This window comes from Bubalus kerabau, chromosome 3, assembly GCF_029407905.1.
Source record: "Bubalus kerabau isolate K-KA32 ecotype Philippines breed swamp buffalo chromosome 3, PCC_UOA_SB_1v2, whole genome shotgun sequence".
Lineage (NCBI taxonomy): Eukaryota > Metazoa > Chordata > Mammalia > Artiodactyla > Bovidae > Bubalus > Bubalus kerabau.
The window spans coordinates 63,496,991-63,521,874 of NC_073626.1; the positions used below are offsets into that span (position 1 = coordinate 63,496,991).

Genomic DNA, 24,884 nt, shown 5'->3' on the forward strand with positions numbered 1-24,884 from the left:
CTCCAGGGGATCTTCCCACCCCAGGGAATGAACCCAGGTCTTCCACATTGCAGGCAGATGCTTTCCCATCTGAGCCACCAGGGAGGCCATGAAATTTTGTGGATGGTACTAAATTCTAGTTTATTTTGTGGATGGTACTAAATTCTAGTTTAAAGTTATCTTTGTAGTTTTTATTAATTGAGAAACAAGGTATTATCCCTATTCAGAAAATACTATTACCAATGGGATATGCATCTGAAAAAAAGACAAAAACCCAAAACACAAGATTTTGGTAGTCCACCTACTACCTCTCACATGGTATTCCTTGTAGTAATACATTCATTGCTACATGTACCTAAGTTCATACAGTATGAACAATGTGTACATACCTGGAAGCTTTAACATTAACAGTATATATATATGTATCTGTATAGATATCAGATAGATATCTGCATGTGTATCAGAATCTCAGATCTCCACTTTAATATATAAAGACCAGTTTTTAGCCTGTGATCCTGAAAGCTCTTTATACAAAGTTCACTACACAGAATATGAATAGAACTCATTCAATACTATTAATTATCTGTAATAATTTCTGTCACAAACTCCCTTTTATGCTAAAACCTGAGGATGGATGCAATGCTTTATGATCTGCTACATGTAAATGTGATGCTGTAGATTCCTTTTTTTCACATTCTAAACCATTTAATGGTCAGAATGGCATAATTCAAATATTAAAAAAAAATAACAATTACACAATTTTGCATCAGTCCATCCATGCATGGTAGGTCTATAGTATTATATGTTATCTGTGCAAAAAGAAGTTAATATTATAATTTAATTAGCTTGCATTAGAAACATTTTCGCAAACATGGGATCATGATAGTAACAATTATTGAGTACAGGATAAAAAGTGTTGACTGACGAAACCCCCTAGATGTTAAAGAAAATAAAAAGACCTTAGGTTTGGGAAAATGATCTCATTAACAAACTAAAGGGAAATAAGGCTAAAGTCACAGTTCTCTGTGAAGGGCTTACATTGTAAGTTCCTAAATCACAAATCTTTAAAAATGAAGCTAAGTCATCAAATAATTCAAATTAGACGACAGAGACCTACTATGTTAACAATGGAAATTATACAGAAGAGCAATGTGTGGGAAAAAAAACCCTAAAGTTATGTGTAAATGGTCTTGAAAAACAAGTGCCAATGTCAGATTTGTTGTACCAGACAGCGTAACTGCACTGTCAACAATACAGGAACACCTTGGAGAGACTGCAGGTTCAGTTCCAGATCACCACATATTACATATATGCAATATTACATCAATATGCAAGAAAAGTGCTTATTACAATAAAGTGAGTCACACAAATTTACTGGTTTCCCAGTACATATAGGGCTTCCCTGGTGGCTGAGACCATAATCTGCCTGCAATGTGGGGAGACCCAGATTCAATCCCTGGGGGTCGGGAAGATCTGTGGGAGAAGGAAATGGCAACCCACTCCAGTATCCCTGCCTGGAGAATTCCATGGACAGAGGAGCCTGGTGGGCTAGTCTATGGGATTGCAAAGAGTTGGACACGACTGAGCAACTAACACTTTCACTTTCAGTACAAATAAAAGTTTACACTGCAGCTTATTAAGTTATTAAGTGTATAATAGTATTACATCTTAAAAAACAAAAACAAACATTAAGAATAACATGTGGAAAAATAACACTGATAGACCTGCTTGATGCAGGGAAGCCACAGGCCTTCAATTTGATAAACATTCAGCATCTGCATTTTTAAACTGTACTTTGCTCAACAAGTCTATCGGAGCCATTTTTCCAATAGCATTTGCTTGCTTTGTGTCTCTGTCATGCTTTGATAATTCTTGTAACATTGTCAACTTTTGCATTATTATAATATTTGTTTTAATGATCTGTGGTAAGTGATTTTTTTATATTAATACAGTGACTTCCTGAAGAATGAAATGATGGTTGGCCTTTTTTCTTAGCAATATCTTTAAGGAAGGAACGTACACTGTTCTATAGACATAATGGTACTGCACACTTAACAGACTTCAGTCTAGTGTAAATAAAATTTTTTTATGCAACAGGAAAAAAATTTGTGTGACTTGCTTTAGTGGAATATTTTGCTGTACTGCAGTTGTCTGAACTGAACACTCAAAATATCTGAGGTACGCCTGTATATGATTTAATTTTGCATTCTGATTTTTTTCAGATTAATTTTTTTTTTTTTGCATTCTCTGAGCATTTTTTTTTCCCTAATAGAAGACACAGGCAAATTAGATGAAGGCTGTCCTATATGTAAAGAATCGTGGGTAATGAAAATTACTTTCACACTATAGCATTTTCCTTTTAACTCACTGATTAAAGAAAACTGGTTTTCAAAATCAAATGCTTGCTGTCAAGAAATAATACTTCAAATTGAAATGCTTCATTATTAAAGTATTTAGAGCTTTTTAATAAAAAGAATGAAATAAACCTTTCATAGAAAGTATATTTCCACTGCAGATGGGAAACTTGGCTCCTGATAATCTAAACCTTAATAGTACTGAACTGTCAAGAACTCAATTTCTCTATCAACTTTGATGTTATCGCTGATAAGATTCACAATCATGTTTTCTTAGCTTTCACAATTCAGAACCACTTTAACTTCTTTATGCAGACAAAGAAACTAAGGTTCAGAGATTTAAAAATCATATAATTAGGGCCTAGGTCACCTGACCTTTTACTTTATTATCTTAATTGCCTTAAAATCCATTAGGTTAGCAAATAACAAAAGCAGCACTGTATTCATATTTGAAAATTTATCAATGTCAAAGGCCCCCAGCTCACTTTTTTGGTGGATTTCTTTACACTCTTTTAAACAAGGTAATCAAACTTCATCGCACACTACTGTAACACACTGGATCTCCACAATGCTGCTTAAGTAGTATTTGGTACAACTGCTTTACCTGCACTGCTAGCGCATATGCATGTAGGCGATACTTAATTAGGTTGATGATCTATCAATTCAGTAATTACCCTTTCACATAACACCATCTATAGCCTCTTTTTGAGGCTAAGTATTTGTGTTACTAAACTCATAGTAGTGCTGTCAGCACTCAATCTTGTAATCGGTATTAAGAGAATACTTTAAGTGTGTCTTTTGTGATAGTTAATTCTAATAGATATTTAGTAAAAATTCTCAAGCTAGAAATAGTCAGAAGACTTTCATAGAAAAACATTAAAAAGAAAAAAAAAAAAAGTTCTGTATTTGGAATTTATTGTATCACTGTTTTTATTTACAACTTTATTGGCAAAAAAAGAAAACGGAGTAGTTTCAAACAGTTTAACACGGGCATTGCAGCGATCCTGTCAGATTAATGAAGTCTCATTTTAAATGACCATCTAATTGTCCAAAGATATACAATACTGAACCTGCATATGCAGTTTCCTTGATGAAGTACAGGCTCATATCTTAGGCAGTCTTTTAAACATATAAATACAAAGGAAATAGAATCACTCATTAAAAATTGCATTAAATAAAGGGTAATTTAAATTTATGTTGTCCTTGTAACAACACATGCCCAATGAAAATCAAAAGCTGGAAAAGTAGTTTACACTTCCTACTTGAGTGGACAATTACAATAATCAATCATTTCCTGCAATGACCATTTATCTTTAATTTAGCATGAACTACTCTGAACTTACTATGAGATGTAGCCAAAGTCAGAAAACAAGATGTAGGGAGAATATTCCTTTTTTGGAGGAACTAAGCCCTCCAGACTCAGCATGGGAAACAAACATCCTGTTGAAGAGTTTTAGGTGGAAAAAAATTAATGTAGTCAATTTCAACTCCTGCTGAGCTGGCTCAATTTTTTCAGTGACTTGTTTGGTGTCATTCTTCTAAATCAAGCGTGTTTAATTCTTCTTCTAGTTCATCCAAATCTTCCCCAGTAAACAGATTTTCATCAACAGGAACAGCATCGATGGCTCCATTTTCCTGTCCTTCCCCTTCGTTGTCCTCTTCCAAATCACTTCTCTCACCATTTTCAGCCCTACCTCCGGAAGCTTCACTTAATTTGTTTTCTAAAAATAAAAATTAAAATCAGTAAGGCCTAGAAAAAGAAAACACTAGTCTATCAGGAATAGTTACAGACTGATACAGTTCTTTCCCTTTTTCCGTGAAAGCCTTCCTTAAGATTACTCTAATAAGAACGGATTTTTCTTTTTTTGAGCTTATCTGTATCACTTTTCTAAACCTACTATAAAATATGTCTTTCACTGAAGACAGCTGGTTGTTCAATGGTTCATACATCTGAGGGCAAGATTTATCTTATACAACTCTGTATTTTCTACATGACCCAACAATTAGGTTTTTAAAGTCAACTTCCATGTATTTTGATAAATGATCATGTGATCTAGAAAATGTTCATGATCCAAGCAGCTACTGAGTTTTTGGTTTTACAAACAGTAGTTAAGTCACATGAGTTGTAATGGTGTAAATACAGGAACATTTTACCTTGTCATCAAATTGTGGGGGAAAAAACCCTGGGGCTGTGCAGCTACTTCTTTCAGGCTATAGTTATCATGACTGTCAAAACAAAAATGCTTCCCTTTCTTGTTCAATGACACCAATAATGAACAGAAGAGAATTCTCAATAGCTTAAAGTTATTTCATACATCTCTGATGACAAATTCTTAGGAATTAAAACCTCTGAGGTACTTGCAATTGTACCTATTACCACCAAAGCCCTACTTCTAAAAGGAGCAAATTAGTTTGCAATTGGCATTAAGACAATAGTCTGACAGCATTCTCAAATCTCAGGAGGGCAGGGCAGTTTTTCTAGTTATAACTTGTATTCCTTCAGTGTAAAAATAAGGTTTAGCTCCCCCCCCCCCCCGCCCCCCCGCCTCAACTTTTGTCTACTCTTTTCTTTCACAGCAACTGTGCCAAACTTTTAATTCTCACTCAAGACATAATTAGATATAAATTGTATTAGCAATCTTTTATTTCCAAATATACGTAAATCAGCCTCCCTTCCATTCTTATTCTTAATTGAAGTTAACTACTTACAGTTCCAGATCTTGATTCTATATCTAGCACTGTTTCATCTTCAATTTTTCTGTCTTTTTCAGATCCTTTTTCTCTGGCCAACAGATAATATTTCGATTTCCCATACTCTAAAAGACCCTTCTCTCATGACCATGTTTCCCTCTAAAAGTTCTTAAAAGTGAGTGATTTATATTCACTTTTTCTCCTCATTCCTTATACCACTGTAGTCCCAATGAAAACTGTGTACTCTATTCTTAGAATTCTTTCCCTAGTCGTAATTATTTCTAATTCTCATCCAACTTAATCTTCCTGAAATTCTGTTCTTCTCAGCAACTTTCCCAAGCTTTTTCCTTTCTACTCTTCTAAAACATTAATGTTTTCAGCAGTCTGTTCTAGAACATTCTTATCCTATGTATGGTGTCTGGGTGAAATCATTCACTTTTAGCTATGAATGCAGATGACTTTCAAACCTTTTCCTCCTGGGAATGTCTACACAGCATCCTAGACAATGCCACTTTTGATAACCAAAATATCTCATATTCGTGTGCTCCCAAACTGAACTCATTAGCTAAATGTCCAAACTCATTTTCATTCAAGTTAATTAATTTCATTCAGTTAATGGCTTCAATATCCAACCAGCCACCCATTTCCACAGCCTCCACTATTTACTACTTTTATATTCAGCCAGATCATACATTTATGTTACTGGTCTGCTATCTGCAGACATCTAAGTTTGCCAAGACTGGTCTAACTTCCTTTAGACAGTTTCTTAGTTTGTAGAATTACACGGAAATTCAGCATACTTACCATCCTTTTCTGAAGTATATGTGCTGAATCTTTCAAGACTGGCTACAGTAATACCTGTCTCATCTACATCTCTTGGGATGTACAGGCTTAAATCTATGTCATTTACACTCACTGAATCATCAACCTTTAAAAACACACAGAAAAGGAATGTTACTAATAAAAATAGTTTTCATACATTACTTGCCCTTTACCTCTGGCATTTATCTTAATGACAGAAAATTAATAGTGCCAAATGAAAACAAATGACTGTTGCCGAAATTTACTTCTTTTATACACTTTTTGAGAAAGGAATAGAAATGTCATACTTGACGCTTCTTCCTGACATCACAGTTTTACATATACAATATATTTTAATCTTTTAACTCAAAGGCAGAAGTCAGAATTTTATGATAATCATATGAAAAATCAAAAGGTATTTGCTATTTTATTAATCAATACAGTTAATAATTAAAATATTAATAATACTAAGTTTATCTATCACCAATGATTCTGCTGTCTTCTGCTCCCTTCTCTGTACTTTTTAGTGTCTCTGTCTCATGATCTTTTTTACTATAAAGTATTAAACAAAAACCTTTTTTTGAGAGGGAGAGTAGAACATTTTACAGCTAATACACTCAAGCATTTAACACTATATTAGGCACTGTCCCAAGTTGTATAAAGAAGTATAAACAAATATGAACGTACTAACTCACTTAATTCTCAGAAGTACTTTGTGACCGGAGGGATTATCATTATGGCAGTATTATGGATGAGAGTGGAGGCCTAGAGTGTAGCTAATTTCCCAGGGTAGAGTAGGGATTTGAACCAAGGCCTCCAAGTTAGTACTCCTAACTGTACTGCTCTGTTGTCACTCTCTACTGTTTCTCTCAATCAACATGAGAAAATGAAGTGCCAAGGCGTCCTTCTTACCTCATCACCACCTGTTCCCTGGGTGTAACGGGTATCATCTGCTTCCTCATCATCATCATCAACCAGTTCAGGACGAAATTCAAACACCTCACGACCACTGATCTATTCAAATACACACATATATCAACTCAGGACAAACTTCAAACATTTCTTAGTCACTAGTTTTATTTTTAAAAAGCCTTTCTTTTTTTGGCAGTCCCACACAGCATGTGGGATTTTAGTTCCTCCATCAGGGATTGAACCCATGCCCCTGGCAGTGGAAGTGTGGAGTCTTCACTGCTGGACTGCCAGGGAAATCTCTGCTGGTCATTGACTTTAGACATTTACATAATTAAATAGAGATAAAATCTTCCATAATATAGAAATTATAAAATGAAAGAGAGAATAGAAAACCTAATCACGAATTTGGGACATACCACTAATGCTTTCCCAGCTTTGAAGTCTGCTTTCCTTCTTTCTATATCTTGCTCAAGTTTATCAATCTTTTCTTGTCTTTTTCTTTTCTTCCATGCAAGAAAAGATTCTAGAGTGATTTTGGTAACATTTGGACCTAGGGCAGAACGCTGCAAAGATAAAAAAGTTAATTTTCTCTCCCTAAAGTTATCTATGATAATATCTAATCATTTTCTCTTAGTTCAATTAAGTCCTTGCTATGACTGTTAAGAAGACATTAAATCTGGAGTTAACTGCTTTATCTTTACTTTACATGGCAAGGAGCAAAATGATTGTCCACAGATACAAACATTTCCAAACATTATAAATATATTATTCTGAGCTAGATGTCTTTTCAAAATCGAAGGTGAGTAAAACTTGTCATGAGAAATAGTGTTAAAGTCAATTGCTGAAAACAAGAAATAGGAAAAAGCAGCAATATATCCAAGTTTCATTTGTGATTCTCAAAGATGAGGTTTTAGCTAGAATGTAGCAGAACTAGGATACAAACTCCAAATATATCTGACTCCAAGTCTACATTTTTTAATCACAATATATTGTCTCCTGTGTGAGACACCAAATGATACATCCTTTCAAGAAAAAATGTATATAACTTCAAAGTTAGACATTTACAAAAACATATTTAGACCAGCCATAGCAAGACAAAATGGATACCGTTTGAAGCACACAACCCTAAATCTAATATTTCCAATAATCTCAACATTTTCACGTCACTGTCAATGGCACCCAACTCCAGCACTCCTGCTTGGAAAATCCCATGGACGGAGGAGCCTGGTGGGCCACAGTCCATGGGGTTGCTAAGAATCGGACACGACTGAGCGACTTCACTTTCATGCATTGGAGAAGGAAATGGCAACCCACTCCAGTGTTCTTGCCTGGAGAATCCCAGGGATGGGGGAGCCCCGTAGGCTGCTGTCTATGGGGTCACACAGAGTCAGACACGACTGAAGCGACTTAGCAGCAGCCAGGAGCCTTATCTGTTGACTCAGTAAACCTATCTGCTAGCTCAAAGGATAAAAATTCTTGTGTTGAACCAGAGATGAGCAGATGAAGAGTCCTTGAGTCCAAGAGTGATGAAACATACTTGAAAAGCTGTAGTGGCTCCTTTCACATGTTAAAATAACCAATAAATAACTAGGTAAAATGGTGAAAAAATAAAGACATCAAGGAAAACATCTAAAACTTCAAGTTCAGTCATTCTGAATACTGACTAAGCATTTTCATGAATTGATGTACCAGTATATGAATCTTATAAAAACAATTTATTTGATAAGCCAGTGGCTAGCACTTAAAAAAACTGTTTCACAATCCTAAAATTAATATGATTATGGCTAGGTTTACATTTTTGACATGTAAGAGTAATCAAATAAAAAGTAAGGAAGCTTTGAGAAAAATTCGTATTATTTTTTCCCTTTCATAACAACATGCTATTGTTGCCCCCAAGTGGTAAATATTAGAATTTCACAGTACTGCTTTAGAGTTTTATGGTAGGAAAAAGATACCAGTTACCTCTCTTTCAATTAGATCTTCTAATGAAATTTCATCTTCTTTCTCTTCTTTCTTTTTATCTTTTTTCAAGACAAATCCAGGAGGCAGTGCATGACGATACATGCAAATATCACCCCCTCCAGGACACACCCAAAACCAGCCGTATTTGTTGTTTTCAATAGCTTCAAGGAAATGCTTGCAGACCTAGAGAGACAGGATTATTAATACACAAGTAGTGGCTCAGTGTGGCCCGTTTCCAAGGTAAATGCTTAGGTATATGGAACAGGTACATTCAATTCACATCTTTTTTAAGCTAACCACTTAGGTACAGAATACCTTGTGTACAGAAATGTAAATATGCATTAATCTTAAAATATATAATACAATGGTAACTTTCCTTTAGAGAGGATTTGTATAAAATATTTATTTTTGACAATGCTCTAAACTGAATTATACAAAAGGATTTGCTGCCATTTAGTCTTTGTAAATGGGATCCAAAGAGTGTTTTTTAAATATGAGAAATTAAAAATGGTTACAAGAAGATAAAACCAGTAACTTTGTTTTGTTTTGATCTTTTCTAAAAACTAACCACATGTAGTAAAGATACAAACATTATTTCAATTATCTGAAATTATAGTCAATTTTATATAAGGGAGCAATGCATGAATGGGTGCAAGATGCAATTGTACTGAAGCTTTAGGTAATGCACTTTACAAATAAGAAGGAAAAATTAACTAATAAGCAATATTCTTTTCCTAAAAGGCTACAAGAGATAAGTAAAAACAATATTCCGAATTTTTCTCACAGAAAGGTTTTTCACTTGTAAATACTCTACAGAACGAGTATGTGGACATGAATGTAGCATCTGAGAAATAAGGCTCTGATTTGTAAAAGTACATTTCCTGGAATAATACTAGATCCATTATGCACCAAAAACTCATTTTGCAATTCATACGTAATAATATTTTTACCTTTATGAGTAAATGTCTCCCTACCATTAAAACAGAGTAAGTTATGAATTAGACACGGTAGTTTAACAGTTCTCCATTTGTTTTGTACAAAAAGTTAAGAATTCTTATATGAAAACGTGTATTCATCCATGTTTGAGAAAGTAAAACCATCTCAGAAAATAGCATTTGAAGAACTTTAGTCGCATGATTTTCAAGTCACTTTTGACCAAGAATTATGTATAACTGACACTTGTATATTCCAAACACAAAGCCTGATCACCTTATCTTTATGAAAAGGTCCAGTAACTTAAATAATAATCTAGTAGAAAATACCAGAAATATCTTGCCACATAACTCTCCCTAATGATAAATACCAAAGCAACTCAATTCAAGAAAAGGACATACTATTTGAGTTTTTGGTTTTTTCTTTTCCGCCTCACCGTGCTTCTTGTTCACAACTTCTTCCAGTTTTTTCTCATCCCAATTATCCATAGTATCTAAATAGAGAGTGATGTGGAGAATAAATACTGTTAATTTTGTTTACTGTCCCCAAAATACTTTGCATATATCCTTACACAAGAAAGCCGTATTATAAAACTCATGACCTAACACATTTCCTTTAAGACACCAAAGGTAAGAATAAACGGTGTTGTGAGATTTTCACCAAATCTAAGTAATTCAGGCAAATGAGAAGGTAGTACTAGAACAAAGTGTGAAAGACAAATACAAAACAAGCCACTGGTTTTTAAATATCTTCATTTACTTAATCAAAGGCCATAATATGATAAATTCAGATTTTACAAAAAACAACAAACTATTCTTCAGGACAAACACAGTCCTACTAAGACTGAAATGGTCTTCAAGCTATTAAATATTTTAGTAACAACAAATCATATTTAAGAATATATCTTTAAAAAAAATACCTTTCTCAAGTTCTTCATCTCTTGCATCAATGTAAACGCTTCGCTTTTCACATTTTCTCTCCAGAGTCAAGTCATGAGAGAACTTACACTTATCTCCTTTAGTACACTGTCCTTGCTTGAAGAATGCACATACTACGGATTTGGGATCTGCACCTAAGTCAAATAGCACATGGTATTTACATTAAAAACTGCCAGATAACAAAGTACAGCTTCTTTATAAGATACAATTACTTTTGGTTAATTTGTTATTTTCTGTTCACTGGTGTGAAAGGAAATACCACACATATAGGTGAATATTAAGACATTTCTTTGAGGTTCTTTCTATAGCATATTATATCTGTATTTGATTCCTTTATTCTTACCAAAAAAGAGAGCAAGGGGGTAGGAAACCAAGTAAGCGCATATGTTATTCTATAGTTACTTGTCTAGTTGGAGTCAATGAGGTAAGAGGCAAAAGAGAAATATAAATATAAATGTACTTGCAGTGCCAAGAGTTTGGGATTTGTAGTTTTTATAACCACAGGTTTGTTTTGTTTACTACCAAAGATCAGAGGTTATAAATCAACTAGTAGACTGCCAAAATCCTTAGTTTTCCCTTATGTGGGGTGGGGGGCTAATGGCTGGATTTAACAGTTGTATGACACAGCCATGCACATATAAAAGGAATAAGAATCGACATAGATAATTTTGACAGAGTTATTATTTTCACAGCATATACAACTGATGAAAACATTTAAGAGTTTTCAAATATGAATTACATTGGTAAAAACACTTTTGAAATTTAAAGTTTACCTTTACTTATTTTTTGAGCAGCAACTACAGGTTTGAACAACTCATTTAGCTCTTGCAATTCTTTCTTCTTGTCATCTTTCTTCAACTTCTTTTCAGCTTCACTTTGTGCTACCTATAATATTACCAGGTATGATATATAAATTTGATGTAATATAATAAAACTATTTTCACTACACACTAATATCTATATCACTGACATAACAAAGACAATCACATATTACATGTATATAGTTCTTACTTCGTAATATCAATGTTACCATGGCCTTCCAGTGTATATTAAATGGTGTGTCAAACTAGTAAATGAAATTGCTGAATCTTGTAGAGCAACTGACTCTTATAAAAAAACCTATACATGGTACCATGCCGAGTTAAGAGCGTATTTAAAAGCTTACAGCGATAGCATTTATTAAGCATATGATACATGCCCAGCATTTTTAGCAAATGGTTCTCACCTGGGAATTTCTTCTTGTGACAACAACCTACTCCCCAGAAATAAGTAGGTGCATTTTGAAGATCAGAGATATAAAAATCCTAAAATGCACAGTCCCACACAAATAAAGAACTGCACCAACCCAAACACCTGTAAGTACCCTTGGGAAAAACACTGGGCTAGGTCAATGTGGGAGACCAAACCAAACAAAACAAACATGACATATGACGTAGTTCCAGGCACACAATTTACATACCTAATATGATTAGAGGTTTCATCCAAACATTTATATGTCAGGTCCTATGTTAGATGACAGGGAATACAAAGATGAAAAGACAAAGATGCTTATTTAAAGAAGCTCAGAATCTAGTGGGAAGACAGACATGTCAGCAACTATAATATAATACACGGTGCTCTGGAAACAAAGAATGCTTATATGCCTAAGAAAATTAGACTGAGCTAATACTTTATGGATGAATTCTTTCAATAAGCAAGAAATGCAGAAACAGAAGCTCCAATCAATGCAAAGATGAATCAGGTATGATAGACATCAATGAAAAATGTTGACTGTATCAACAGGTGGACAGGGTGAGATTCAAGAGTTTAAAGTAAGCCAGTGACACAATCAGACTGTATTTCATAAAGATCACAACAACAACTTTATGAAGAGTGGACTGTAAGGGGTCCACGAATGAAGGCAAGGAAAATTAGGAGGCTAATGCAATTGCTGTAGCCAAGAAAGCATAGGCGCTTAAAACAGGCATTAGTAGCAAGGATGGAGAAAAGGTGGAAGAAAGCTGTTAAGGATAAAACTGTTAGGACTAAGTGACTGACTGGACATGAGGTATCAGGGAGAGGGAGGAGTCTAGGATTATCATTTGTATGGTTAGTGATGCTAAACAAGACTGGGAATACAGGAGGAACAGGTTTCATGGCAGGAGGTGGAGATGAGCTCAGTTTTAGACATACTTGGTATGAGATGCTGACAGGGCAGAAAGGTGGAATTATTTAGAAGGCAGCTGGACATGGATCTTGATTCCTGGACAGAAGTCTGCTTTGAGATAAAGATTTTAGAAATAGCTGCTTACAGATAATAAACTTTGGGTGTGTATGAGATTATGCCTTGGCACCATAAAAAAGTATAAGAGCAGAGAACAGTACCCTGAATAATATCAATATTAAACAAGCCAAAAGAACCTAAAAAGCCTGTTAAAGGAACAAAGAAACATCAAAGAAATAAGTAGAAATCCAGGACAAAAAAGTATTAAAGGGAAAGGAAATTTTAGGAAAGAACTGGCCAAGTATTATAAGAGGCTTAAAGACATTCTAAATCCTGGCTTTGATGATGTGGTCAGATGTGTTTAAACAGAACAATGAGAAAAGTTTTCTAAAAATAAAAATTTGAGTCACTTTATTTTTTAATAAAAGCATTCTTTGTATCAGACGTTTATGGGGACCAGAACCATTTTTACAAGTATTTATGTCAGAAATCAAACTATTGTTAAGTAAAGTATAGTTTGTACCCCTACTTGACAAACATACCTTGTGGCATGGAAGAGCAGGTTCAAATTTAAAACACTCAGATTTCATCAAGTTGCACATGGAGCACGGCAGTAAAGCAAGAATCAATCTCTGGCTGCTCCTCTTTCTACCCCGAGTTTCATCCCACCACATGTGTGTGGGGAGACAGAAGGAGCAGCGGAGGATATGGTCTGGATCCAGACTCTGCCCATACTCCCAGCACATACCCTCGCTGTGACTACTTCAGCCACACAGGCAGTCAGCATATCCTAAGATGGACTCGGGGTAAGGGACTTTGAGGCCCTGAGCTGGTATGGGGAGAAACAGGTCTAGAAGAGACACAAAGTAGGGTCATCCTCTGCAGCACAGGGTTTGGTGGGGGTGGGTTGGGGGGGGGGGCGGCGAGGATCTTTTGCCTGGCTTTACCAGTAAGACTGCTGCTCATTTCCAGTGTTAAGTATGGTGGTTAGATACCTCAAGTTCACAGATAAAAGGCCAGTTCCCCAAGAGATTATAAAAAATGTATTACTGAAAGTACTCTCAAGTCCACAAAACATTTTATGGCTTTCTCGGGTTGATGAAATTTTAAATTATCAGTCAATATACTTCCCACTGGAAGAAAAAATAGGAAGAGGAAACATGTTTGAAATGAATCCTTACATTATGCCAGAAGATTTACATTATCTTCTCATTTAACTATCACAGAAACCCTGCAAGGGTAATTGACCTTTCACTGTACTATAAACTGAAGACCAGTGTCATTAAATACCTGGAGAAGGAAATGGCACCCCACTCCAGTATTCTTGCCTGGAGAATCCCATGGATGGAGGAGCCTGGTGGGCTACAGTCCATGGGGTCGCAGAGAGTTGGAGGACAAATTTAAGATCATAAAACAAATAAGATAGAGGGATGCATATACTCAAGCAGATCTGATTCCAAAGCCTGAGCATACGTTTTTATTAGACCAGGCTACTAAGTCAGCAATGTACAGGATTAAGCTTTTGGCTCTTGAGTCAAACCATGTATAAGAGAAAGAAAAGTGTTGGAAGTACTAATCTGTAGACAGAATCAGTGATAGAAGTTAAGCATCTTATGAATATATATTCTGGTATTTTCAGATGAAAAAAAAGTGTTTCCAAATTAAGGAAAAGGAGATATGGTGGTGAAAAAAGTAAAAAATGTCTGTGTCCGTAAAATCCTAAACTCAAAGCGAAAGATCTTCATTTTAAAAAAAGAAAGGAGAATACAGAGATTTGAAGAAAATGTGTTTAAAGTTTTTTGAATGAGTTGCCAATTGATAAAAATAATTCCAAAATTCATCTGGAAAAATAAATGCCTAAGAACAGCCAAGAAAAACAGAAAAGGAGTAACATCTTAAAGGAAAGGACTTGCCTTATCAGCTAACAGAATATGTTACTAGGCCACTAGAATCAAAATCGATGCGGTACTGGTTTAGGGAAAGACAGAAAAGAGAATCTAGAAATAGATCTGAATATATATGAGACCTTCCTATATGTCAATAGGGATGTTTCAATTCAGTGTGATAAACGATGCTAGCTATTTATTTGAAAGGAAATTATCATGCAAAATGAATTTATATGATAAATTATAGACTAAATAGTCAGAAAGAAAATCTAGGATAAACACATAATCTAGTGGCAGGGGAGACCTCTTCAACCATATAAAAGAAAAGCTAGACATATCTGACAGTACAAAAACTAAAAACTGTTGCACAGAAAAATGTAACAGAAACATCACAAATTATCTATATCTCTCTCACAAGTTGTCAATGAAAAGACAAAAAACCAAAAAAGCAAAGGATTTGAATAGAAAAGTCAGAGAAGTACAGACTCAAACAGTCAAAAAGCTTAAGAAAATTTTCAAACTCACTAGGAATAAGGAAAAGAAAAATGAGGTATCACTTTATACTTAATCAGATTGGAAAACATTAAAAAGAGCTTTAGTATGTATAACTCATGCACTACAAATGAAAATGTGAAGTATTACAATCTCTATGGAGAATGATCAGACAAACTTCTTAAAATTAGAAGTTCATTTCCCTTATTTAGAAATGTGTCACCAGATAATTTATGCTACATAAATAAAAAGCACAAATGCACGTAAAAACACCTGTACAAGAGAATTTCTTGTAGAATTGTACTTAAAGTCAGAAAGCTGGAAACAAAGTGATTACTTATAAAGAGTGAAAAAATGGATATAGTACATCCACATCATAGAAGAGTATGCAGCCATTAGAATAAATTAGAGCTATATACAAATGGTTTGAAAGAATATCTAGAAGATATTGCTGAGTAACCAAGACAAGATGCAGGTAAGTTTACAGAGTAGGATTCTGTTTTGAAACACAATTTTAGCACCAAACATTTTTTATCTGCAACAATGTTGTATTACATCCATATGAAGAAAATGCAGAAATTTAAGTTACTTACCTGACGTGGATTCTGTTGACCAAATTTAACTTGATGAGTGACAGCCTTGATAAACTTCTGTTGCTTTGCTCCTTTCTTATTCTTCAGACCAAAAGTTTTGTCCTAAAGGAGAAACAGTATTGAAATATGTTAGCAATTTATATTAACGATACATTAGGATTCAATACATTCTTATAACTATCATTAAACTTGTTAGTTTATGATGCTTTTTCTGAATTGTTTTAGAGTATCAGTATTACAGGATATGCAGAGTTGTTACAGCAGGATAATTAGTTCAACAATCAAATAAGTTTAGGAAAATGCTTATTCAACAGGGTTTCTAATTCTTAAGCACAGGATATCTGAAAACCTTTACCCAGAAAGGAGGCAGCCATCCTAAATCTTCTAAATCTTACTTTACCTCAGAAAGCATTTTTCTCAGCAAAAAATGAGGGATTATGAACTTACTACTAACACATTTTGGGGAATACTGCATAAGCAGATACATTAAGTTCTGAATTGGTTTCTTGGGTAATAGAACTATCCTCTCTAAACAATTAGAGAACTCAAATTTAAAATGCATGCATTACTAGCTGTTGCTAAAATGGGAATATTAAAATTGAAGTATTCCTAAATAAAAAGCAACACTTTAAATTTGGAATATTATCAAATAGTACTTTGGGAAAGCTATTAATACAATAGCAGCTATCACTTGTGGAATGCACATTATATGTACTAAATGATAGTCTCTGACTACTTATGCTGCAGTTGGATGAGGAGTGTCCCCCTCAGATTCATGTCTACCCAGACCTCAGAATGTGACTTTATTTGGAAAAAGGTCTTTGTAGCTATAATAAATTAAGACGAAGACACACTGGATTACATATCCAATGACTAGTATCTATATAAGAGAAGAAAAGGGTAAACTGGTTTAGAGAGAAGGCAATGTGCAGAAAGAGGCAGAGAGATTCCAGTGATACAGCTTCCAGGCCAAGGAACGCCAAAGACAGCTGGAAGCCACCAGAAACTGCGAATAGGCAAGGGAAGATTCTTTGCTCGAGTCTTCAGGGGGAGCACTGTCCTGCCTGTACCAGATTTCAGATTTCTAGCCCCCGTATCTGTGAGAGAATAAATTTCTGTTTTTTCAAGTTACCCAATTTGTGGTAATTTGTATGAGAACCCTAGGAAAGTAATACCGGAGGCTAGACTGAGTGAGCTTCACCCCAAGGTGAAAAGCCTATCAGGAAACCACCAAACACTGGTATCTGAAAGTCTTTTCTCCTGTCTTTTCTCTTTCTCTTGAGAAAGATCTTTCAGCGAGGACAGCAACAAGCCTGGCTAGAGGACTGTAAAAGAGAGCAGGTAGGATAAGGTGTCTTTTAGTTTACTACATATACATCTTAGTGGCTCTTTTCAGGCTCACATTTTAACCATGCCTCCCATATCATTTGTGCCTAGTTACAGAAGCAGAGAGGCCTCCTGATTTATAACCTCCACCCTCTTTCTTGCAGGGGTAATAAATAAAAACTATCAGCTACTTCTGTACTTTAAACCCTCAATTTTCAATCACTTGCCTTCTGCATTACCTAGTACTTGCCATAGTTGAGTTTCTGCAAAAATTTGCAGAGCAAATCCACTTACTTCTCAATGGCACACTCCTAGGTGGGCACTCAGGCCCAACTGCTCTGTTCTACAAGATCAGTTAACCAATTCATCATCCATCCACTATCAGTTTTCATATGCTGAGGTTCAAAATTATAGATGTCTCCTAATTTCAAGTCAGAGTTTGGATTTCTTTCATACTCTTGTTTATAAGTGAGTTTCCAAAAGGAAGAAAGAGGCAAAAAGGTCTTAAATTCACCTGAGATCTTTTGAGAGGCATTCAATCTGAAAAAAATTAAGTGGCTATTTTAAAGCCTTTATTTTAGATATTATTTCTAAGGGAAGGGACAGGGTAGGGAGAAGAAAGTTATTATAGGTAGAGAATACTTATATACGTATGTGAACAAACTGGAAGTGGAAAAAATTAATAAAACATATCTTTCAATGCTCTCAAGATCACAAAGTTCAAGAGGATTTTAGTTCTAAAAGATTATATCTCATTGGGAAACAGCTCTTTGCTCATCTCATCTATATTCATCCATATAGCGAAACTTCAGTTTCCCTACTTAAATGCCTATGCTTTAACATTACATTATATTACAAAATTCTACATGAATTTCCTACAGCCTATGCATATAAAAAAAGGTAGTAGGTGGCATATACAAGCTGATATTCTCTGTATTTTTTTTTTTAAATATGGTTGGCTTCCCTTGTTTTTTAGAGTTTAATACATAATCCAATTAGAAGAAAAAAATGGTTAACAGTAAAGTGACATATGGAGAGATGACTGCATACAGCAACCAGGTATGAAATGCCATAAAGTACTTTCCTTTTACAAAAAAATGAGGTCTCATGAAGGGATGGAAAACCTCAGATTAAAGTATTACTAGCATGAAAGTGCAACACCATCTACACATGCCTCGCCAGAGGAGAGCCTGTTTAGGGTTCAGTTCATGCTTCCTGTATTAATACAGAGGAGAAGCAAACTAAGAATTAAGCAAGGCTAAACAGAAAGATAGGTACTGATATATGAAGATTTAGGAAAGAAAAAAGTCCTCTAAGGGGTGCTGGCCAGCTAGAAAGTAAGTATTCATGACAAGAGCTTCTGGTAGAGGTGTATAGGCTCCAGATCCCAGAAGAAAAACAGTTTTTCAGGTTTAATTACACTGCGTTAGCACATAATTAACCAGTCTAAAGAGATAATGAATGAGTTGTATTTTGAAAGTCTCTAATTAGAACTTGGAAATTATTGTTTTTTCCAGAGATAAAGGACACTTATTTAAATCTAGCATTCACTAAATATAAACTCCTGAATATATAACTTTATTGAATCCTCTTAAAGATCATATTATCTCATTCTGTAAATGTGAATACTGAAACTCAATTCTTCTGAAGTAACACTGCTAATAAGGGGCAGGCTGTACAGTGTAATGATTTATAGAGTATAAGCTCTGGAGTTAGAGTGCCTAAGCTCCAGTACCAAACAGAACTGGCCAGTTTTCTTGTTTGTAGATTGGATCTCAACTTAGTAGCATCTCAGGACTGCAGTGTAAGTCAAAAGACTTATTACAAGGAGGTGGAGCACAGTGGTTAACAGGAAGGACTCGGGAACCAAAATCCTAACTCTGCCACTTGCTGCCTTAATAACAACCTTGGGCAAGTTATTTAACCTGTTTCTCTTTCTTCAAATGCAAAAAAGGTTAATAATACTTACTTCAGTGAGGGAATTAAAGGAGCTGTGTAAAATTTATCACTTGTAGATGGCTTGCTTCTCTTCCTTTCTTTCCACCAACCACTGGTATCTGTGTCTGGTTCAGGTATTATTTGAGTCTAAGCAAAGTTCTTGTTCTTTCCACCATGAAAAACTATTTCCCACAGAACCAGTTAAGTTACAGGGTCGGTTGGTAAACAAAGTTTTCTGAATACTACACTGTGGACCTGATAGACCAACAGTACCTCTTGAAAACAGGATAGTTTACAATTTGGAATACTTAAAGCCTCCCTCTCCCTTCTTGAATATAGGAGAGACCCTTATTTCAAGATTAACCTGGATTTAAGGGTTGAGGGATAGTAGATGGGAAGACAAGTGGTTACACTCAACCCTAGGGAAATAGTGGTTCTCATTAGATTAATAAGGTCCCAAAGGTAAGGTGATAAGGAAGGAACAATGTGTGTTTCAGGCATGGGAAATAAAATACAAAGGAGTTTAGAGATCAGGCAGTAATTCTAAAAGGATGGCTCCCAGAGGCTTCAAAAGCCTTAATATTTAGTGAACTCCAAACCTGACTTAAAACTGACACTTTCTCCCCCTTCTTCTTACCCTTAAGTAATCCTACTTCTTTTACAGACCAGCCTCTACATCTTAAATTAAGATATTTGAAAAAAGGAAGAGGGTGTGAGGGCAGGTCAATAATAAGCAGTGCTCAAAGATAACTGGAGTCCTCCTTTTGTTCACCAGTGTGAACAAAGGCCAGCACTGTTCTACCTCATTAGTTGCATCCCCACATGCCCTCTGAGTATTTTTTTTTCTGTCCATCTATGCAATGGATATTTTGCTTCTGGTTAATCCAGCTTCAGGTAATAAACAGTTGACCTTAGCTGAAGTTTTTCACTGGCAACAAGAATCACTTCTTTCTCCATCCTTTACACACCTAGATCCTGCCCCTCTAAGTCTCAATTACTACTTCTTTGCTACTACAAGGCCTTAGCCGGACATCCTTTATTTGCCTGCCCTAACCCAGATTATCTCCCCCTTTCCATTAACAAACCTTCCATTTCCCAAAGTTGATTTCAGTTTATTAAATTTTAGCCAAAGAAAGCAAGTAGTATATGCCATTTGAGACAACTGTATGAATGCTTAACAGAACCATAACCCTTTCTGATATACTCATTTCATAAAGAAAGCGAAAGTCACTTAGTCCTGTCTGACTCTTTGTGACCCCAAGGACTGTTAGCCAACCAGGGTCCTCTGTCCATAGAATTCTCCAGGCCAGAATACTGGAGTGGGTAGCCACTCCCTTCTTCAAGGGGATCTTCCCAATCCAGGGATCAAACCCAGGTCTCCCGCACTGCAAGCAGATTCTTTACTATCTGAGCCACCAGGGAAGCAAATACTTATAAATGCAAATGAATTCACGAAATTTGGGGGAGTTTAAACAGGGAAAGAAAAAAATGCAGACATTATAAGTTAATTATTTTAAGTGACAGAAAGTAAGCACTGTATAAACACTGGTCAGTCTGATTAATTTCCCTATCTAGTTCTTTTTATAGTAATGAATTAACAACAGCTGTTATTAATTGAACATATGTGTCAGGTACTTCACATGTCATCTCATTTAACCCACAGTTCTGGAATTGGAATTAGCTCCATTTTGCTAATGAGAAATTGTGGTTTAGATAGGTCAGGTAACTTGCCTAGTTTGAAATTTTAATGCAAAATATGGGACTCAAACCCAGGTCTATTTGGCCTCGAGCTGGTGCTTCTTTCATTAAATTATGCTGCCTCTCAGGCCTCTTTTTACTTCTTAAAGTTCTCAAAACCTATGTATGCTGTTGTTCTACAATGGGTGTCTAAGACGGTGGCAGTGGAAGCAACAGAGGTATAGAAGAGGGGACAGGTGGGTAGTGCAACCACTTATTTTAAAATCTCTTCAAAAGTGCTGCTTAAAAGCATATGTTCTATTTAACTTTCAATTTTTGGTGAATTTAGAAATTTCTGGTCATATGCCTATAAACTTTCCAAAATTAACCAGACTCTGAAATGTTAACCTTTCACGTGTCAAATATAGACAATACTTTTTCAACAAAAATTATGGTAATAAAATTCAATTATCAGTATGAACCAGATTTCAACTGCCACATGTTCACTGTAAGTTTGTTGCAAAGTATACTTTACTGTCACTAAAAACAGATTATATGACTCAGCAATTACTCTCCTGGGTATACACCTAGGAACAAACCAAACTAAATCACTAATTTGAAAAGATACATGCAACCCAGTGTTCACAGCAGCATTGTTTACAATTACCAAGGTGTGGAAGCAACCTACATGTCCATTGCAGATTAATAGATAAGGAAGATGTGGTATAAATAGTGTGAAATACACAGCCACAAAAAAGAATCAACTGTTGCCATTTATAGCAACATGGGTGGACCTGAAGAATATTATACTAAGTGAAATAAGACAGAGAAAGACAACTCACTTATATGTGGACTCTAAAAATACAAAAAAAAAAAAGATTATAAAAAAAGCAGACTAGCGGTTATGGGGGGACAATATAGGGGTGGAGGAATTTGAGGTACAAAATATTGTGTGAGATAAGCTCAAGGATGTACTGTACAACATGGGGAATATAGTCAATATTTTGTAATAACTGTCAATGGAAAGTAACCTTTAGCAGTTGTATATAAAATTAAATTTAAAATGTGTAGTATGTGTTAAAAAAATATATATATTTTACTTCATCTTAACTTTTAAAGGCTTTGGTAATAAATAAAAAGCCTTTCTATTAGCAGTATTCAGATTATGCAAATTGTACCAAAAAATGAAAGAAGTGCTTTTCTGGATGAAATGGAATATACTGTTTCCTAACCAGGCTGAATAACATAGTATTCTCTACAAATCTAGTTTTGCAAAAAAATGATAAAACTTATACCTACAATTTACAATACTGTGGTCCCTCTCTGGTGGTAGTAAACATCTAAGCAGCACACTACCATTAAAAAAAAATCTACTATTAAAAAAAAAATCACTCATCATATATTAAATGTGGGCAGAAAGACTTAATCCCACTATTCTAATATTTTTGGCTAAAGAATACAGCTATCTATTTTCCATTTTTCTTTGAAGTCTTCATTAATGAAACTAAAGTCCTCTTCTCTTTACCTTAAAAATAACCTTGTTACAAGATGAATAAATCCATAGCTATCATTTTTAGTTATGGGAATACTACAATTTTCAAATACAACTGCTTAAAACAAAATACTTATTTAAAAATAAAAACTGTACACAGATAAAACTCAATAATGCATACAGTATACTTAAACTGTCATGTAATACTTAATTCCATGTCTATATGTGAGTTTCACTTTGCATCATGGTTGAATGTGTTAATTCAACCTCAGTAAAGGAAGCTAACAAGTGAAATACCATCCCTAAAATGCCCTTGGTTTACATAGCACCAAATGCCATCAGGTAACCATCCCCAGAGATTTACCAAGTGTCAAGAGTCCAGATTGCTCAAAAAGGTACAGCAGACACATGTGAAGGTGACAATGACTGTTTTCAAATCTCTAGTTATGCTACTTCATGACAGTTCTTAAATAGCACAAATTGGCGGTAAGAATATATGTTCTGCTTCAGAGCTGGAACCTGGCCAAAGCTACTAGAATTCTAAGTAAGCATGTTAGTTAAATCCAATCAACACACTAAAAATTTTGTGAAATTTTGACAGACACAAGTTCTGATTAGGTTTATACAATGAAACCCTGAGGGCTTTCACTGCTGTTATTTTTCAAGGCTACAAATACTATTAAAATAATCATTTACAAATAAATATCTCATTTCAAAACACCCAATATGTTTTTCGTGTTCTAATGAAAAGTTAACTATTCCAGAAACGGCTCTCCATTAATTATTCAGATACATCTCATGTAGGAAAATGGTCATGGCTTTTCCAACTACTTCTAACGCACACGAGGAACTGTTTAATTGGGAGTGATTAATAGCAGGAATACGGGAAGAAATACCTTGTTGTTTAGTAGCTAAATCGCGTCGGACTCTTGCGACCCCATGGACTGTAGCCCGCCAGCCCTCTGCCCATGGGATTTCCCAGACAAGAATACTGGAGTGGGTTGCCATTTCCTTCTCCAGGGGATCTTCCTGAGGCAGGGATTGAATCCGCGTCTTCTGCATTGGCAGGCGGGTTCTTTACCACTGAGTCACCAGAGAAGTCCATACGATACGTTTATGTTATCTCAAACACGGTTCACTCTCTTAAGGAAATTCACTGATACAGTCGTTGGACTACAAATATAAAACATTTAAGAACGTCAATAGCGTCGCTCTGCCATTAAAAGGCAACAGAATCAGTGAACTAAATGAATTTACATAAATATATAACAAATTCAGATAAACACAACACAGCCAGTGACAAGAAACCTCATCTCCCTTAAAACGTCCTTCGGTTTAATTTAATCCAGAACCTATGTGTCAAGCGTCATGTACAAGACGGTGTGACACGATATGAAAGAAATCTCCTCTCTTCATGTGACCTCAAACAGTTTAGAAGTGGATCGAAAACTGTCACGAAGAAGTAATCTGTTGGCTTGAAGGAAGTAACCACTACTCCTAGGTGATGGGTAAAGAAACACGGAACACAAAGGCTCGTAATAAGTCGACCTTCCAGAAAAAGTGTGGTCCCAGACAGTTCAGCGTATTTTTCTTTTTTAACACAAGCCTAGAAACGTCTTCAATTTCGGTGACTAGAGGACACAACCCTGTGAGGGCACTGGGGTGGGGGTGGGGGTCGTTTCGTACGGGAGTCGGTGAAGGCGGCTGTGTGGGGCGGAGAAGCAAAGGCTGAGTGCGGGGGCGCCCGCGGCGTCACTATAGCGATGAGAGGCAGCGAGCGTCAGCAGGAGGCTGGAGAAGGGGCTGTGGGCACACAGAGCCAAAGCAAGGGGCACGTGGGCCCGGAAGACGCGAACAGGAGTAGTCGGGGACCGGGGAACCGGGAGGCTGCTTTCCTGAGAACTCGCGGCGTGAGTGGGGGAGGGGACTAGGTACTCACTTCGATAATCTTCTCCTTCTTTTTCTGCTCCGCCTTTTTGCTGCCCCCGGCCTGAGCCTGTTTCTTGGGGGGCATTGCGGAGACAGGTCGCGCCGGCCAGACTTCAGCGCAGCTGGACTCCCTCAGGGACTCTGGCCCCGCGGTAGGAAGAGGAGGAAGACGCGCGCCGCCGTTGCCGCCGCACCGCACGTAAAGCTACTCGCTCACGCGCCGCCGGAATGCGGCCTTTGCGACAGGTTGGTGCTGCAGAGCATGGTGGGTAGTGAGGAGCGGAACCCGGAAGCGAATCTGCGCCTGCGTTTTTACATCGGCGGGCCAGGAGGGGGCGGAGACGAGACGTGGGAAAATGCGCGTTACACGTCAAGTTGCTCAGTCGCCTGGCCTTTGCTAGATTGCCGCAGGCTCGGTGATAGTTGGGGGGAACAGATTGGAACCCACTGCGTTTGTGTTGTCCCTACACAGTCTGTTTCGCTGACGATGTGCGACTTTTGCCCAGCTTCGTCTCGGGTGGAGGCTCTTCTTGCCGGCTGGATTAGCTGTCATCTGTATTATCTCCATTCTGGATGACTGCTGCTGCTGCTGTCACTCCAGTCGTGTCCGACCCTTAGCGACCCCATGGACTGCAGCCTACCAGGCTCCTCCGTCCATGGGATTTTCCAGGCAAGAGTACTGGAGTGGGGTGCCATTGCCTTCTCCGATTCTGGATGACTGCCGAGCATCACAAGCAACTCAGGGCTGGTTGGAGGGCCAGGGTACGGAGTTACCTTC

At 36.4% G+C, this 24,884-nt stretch overlaps 1 protein-coding gene across 1 annotated transcript; it reads right to left on the reverse strand.

Annotated features, from left to right (window-relative positions):
- Window positions 1-3,245: 3,245 nt before the first annotated feature.
- ZC3H15 (zinc finger CCCH-type containing 15) lies at window positions 3,246-24,342 on the reverse strand. Its single transcript, XM_055571989.1, has 10 exons — window positions 24,117-24,342; window positions 15,745-15,846; window positions 11,344-11,455; window positions 10,552-10,704; window positions 10,034-10,125; window positions 8,700-8,882; window positions 7,154-7,300; window positions 6,738-6,839; window positions 5,829-5,952; window positions 3,246-4,054 (listed from the first exon to the last, which is right to left on the reverse strand). The coding sequence occupies exons 1-10, from the start codon at window positions 24,189-24,191 to the stop codon at window positions 3,864-3,866; spliced, it is 1,281 nt and encodes a 426-aa protein (XP_055427964.1). The 5' UTR covers window positions 24,192-24,342; the 3' UTR covers window positions 3,246-3,863.
- Between the last annotated feature and the right edge of the window lie 542 nt (window positions 24,343-24,884).

Excerpts from the sequence above, each read along its gene's own strand:
- ZC3H15 (XM_055571989.1), bottom strand. The coding sequence starts at position 24,191 with ATGCCCCCCAAGAAACAGGCTCAGGCCGGGGGCAGCAAAAAGGCGGAG. Across the intron at positions 15,847-24,116 it reads AGAAGGAGAAGATTATCGAA|GACAAAACTTTTGGTCTGAA; the intron begins GTGAGTACCTAG and ends TTTCTCCTTTAG. Across the intron at positions 4,055-5,828 it reads ATATACTTCAGAAAAGGATG|AAAACAAATTAAGTGAAGCT; the intron begins GTAAGTATGCTG and ends TTTTATTTTTAG.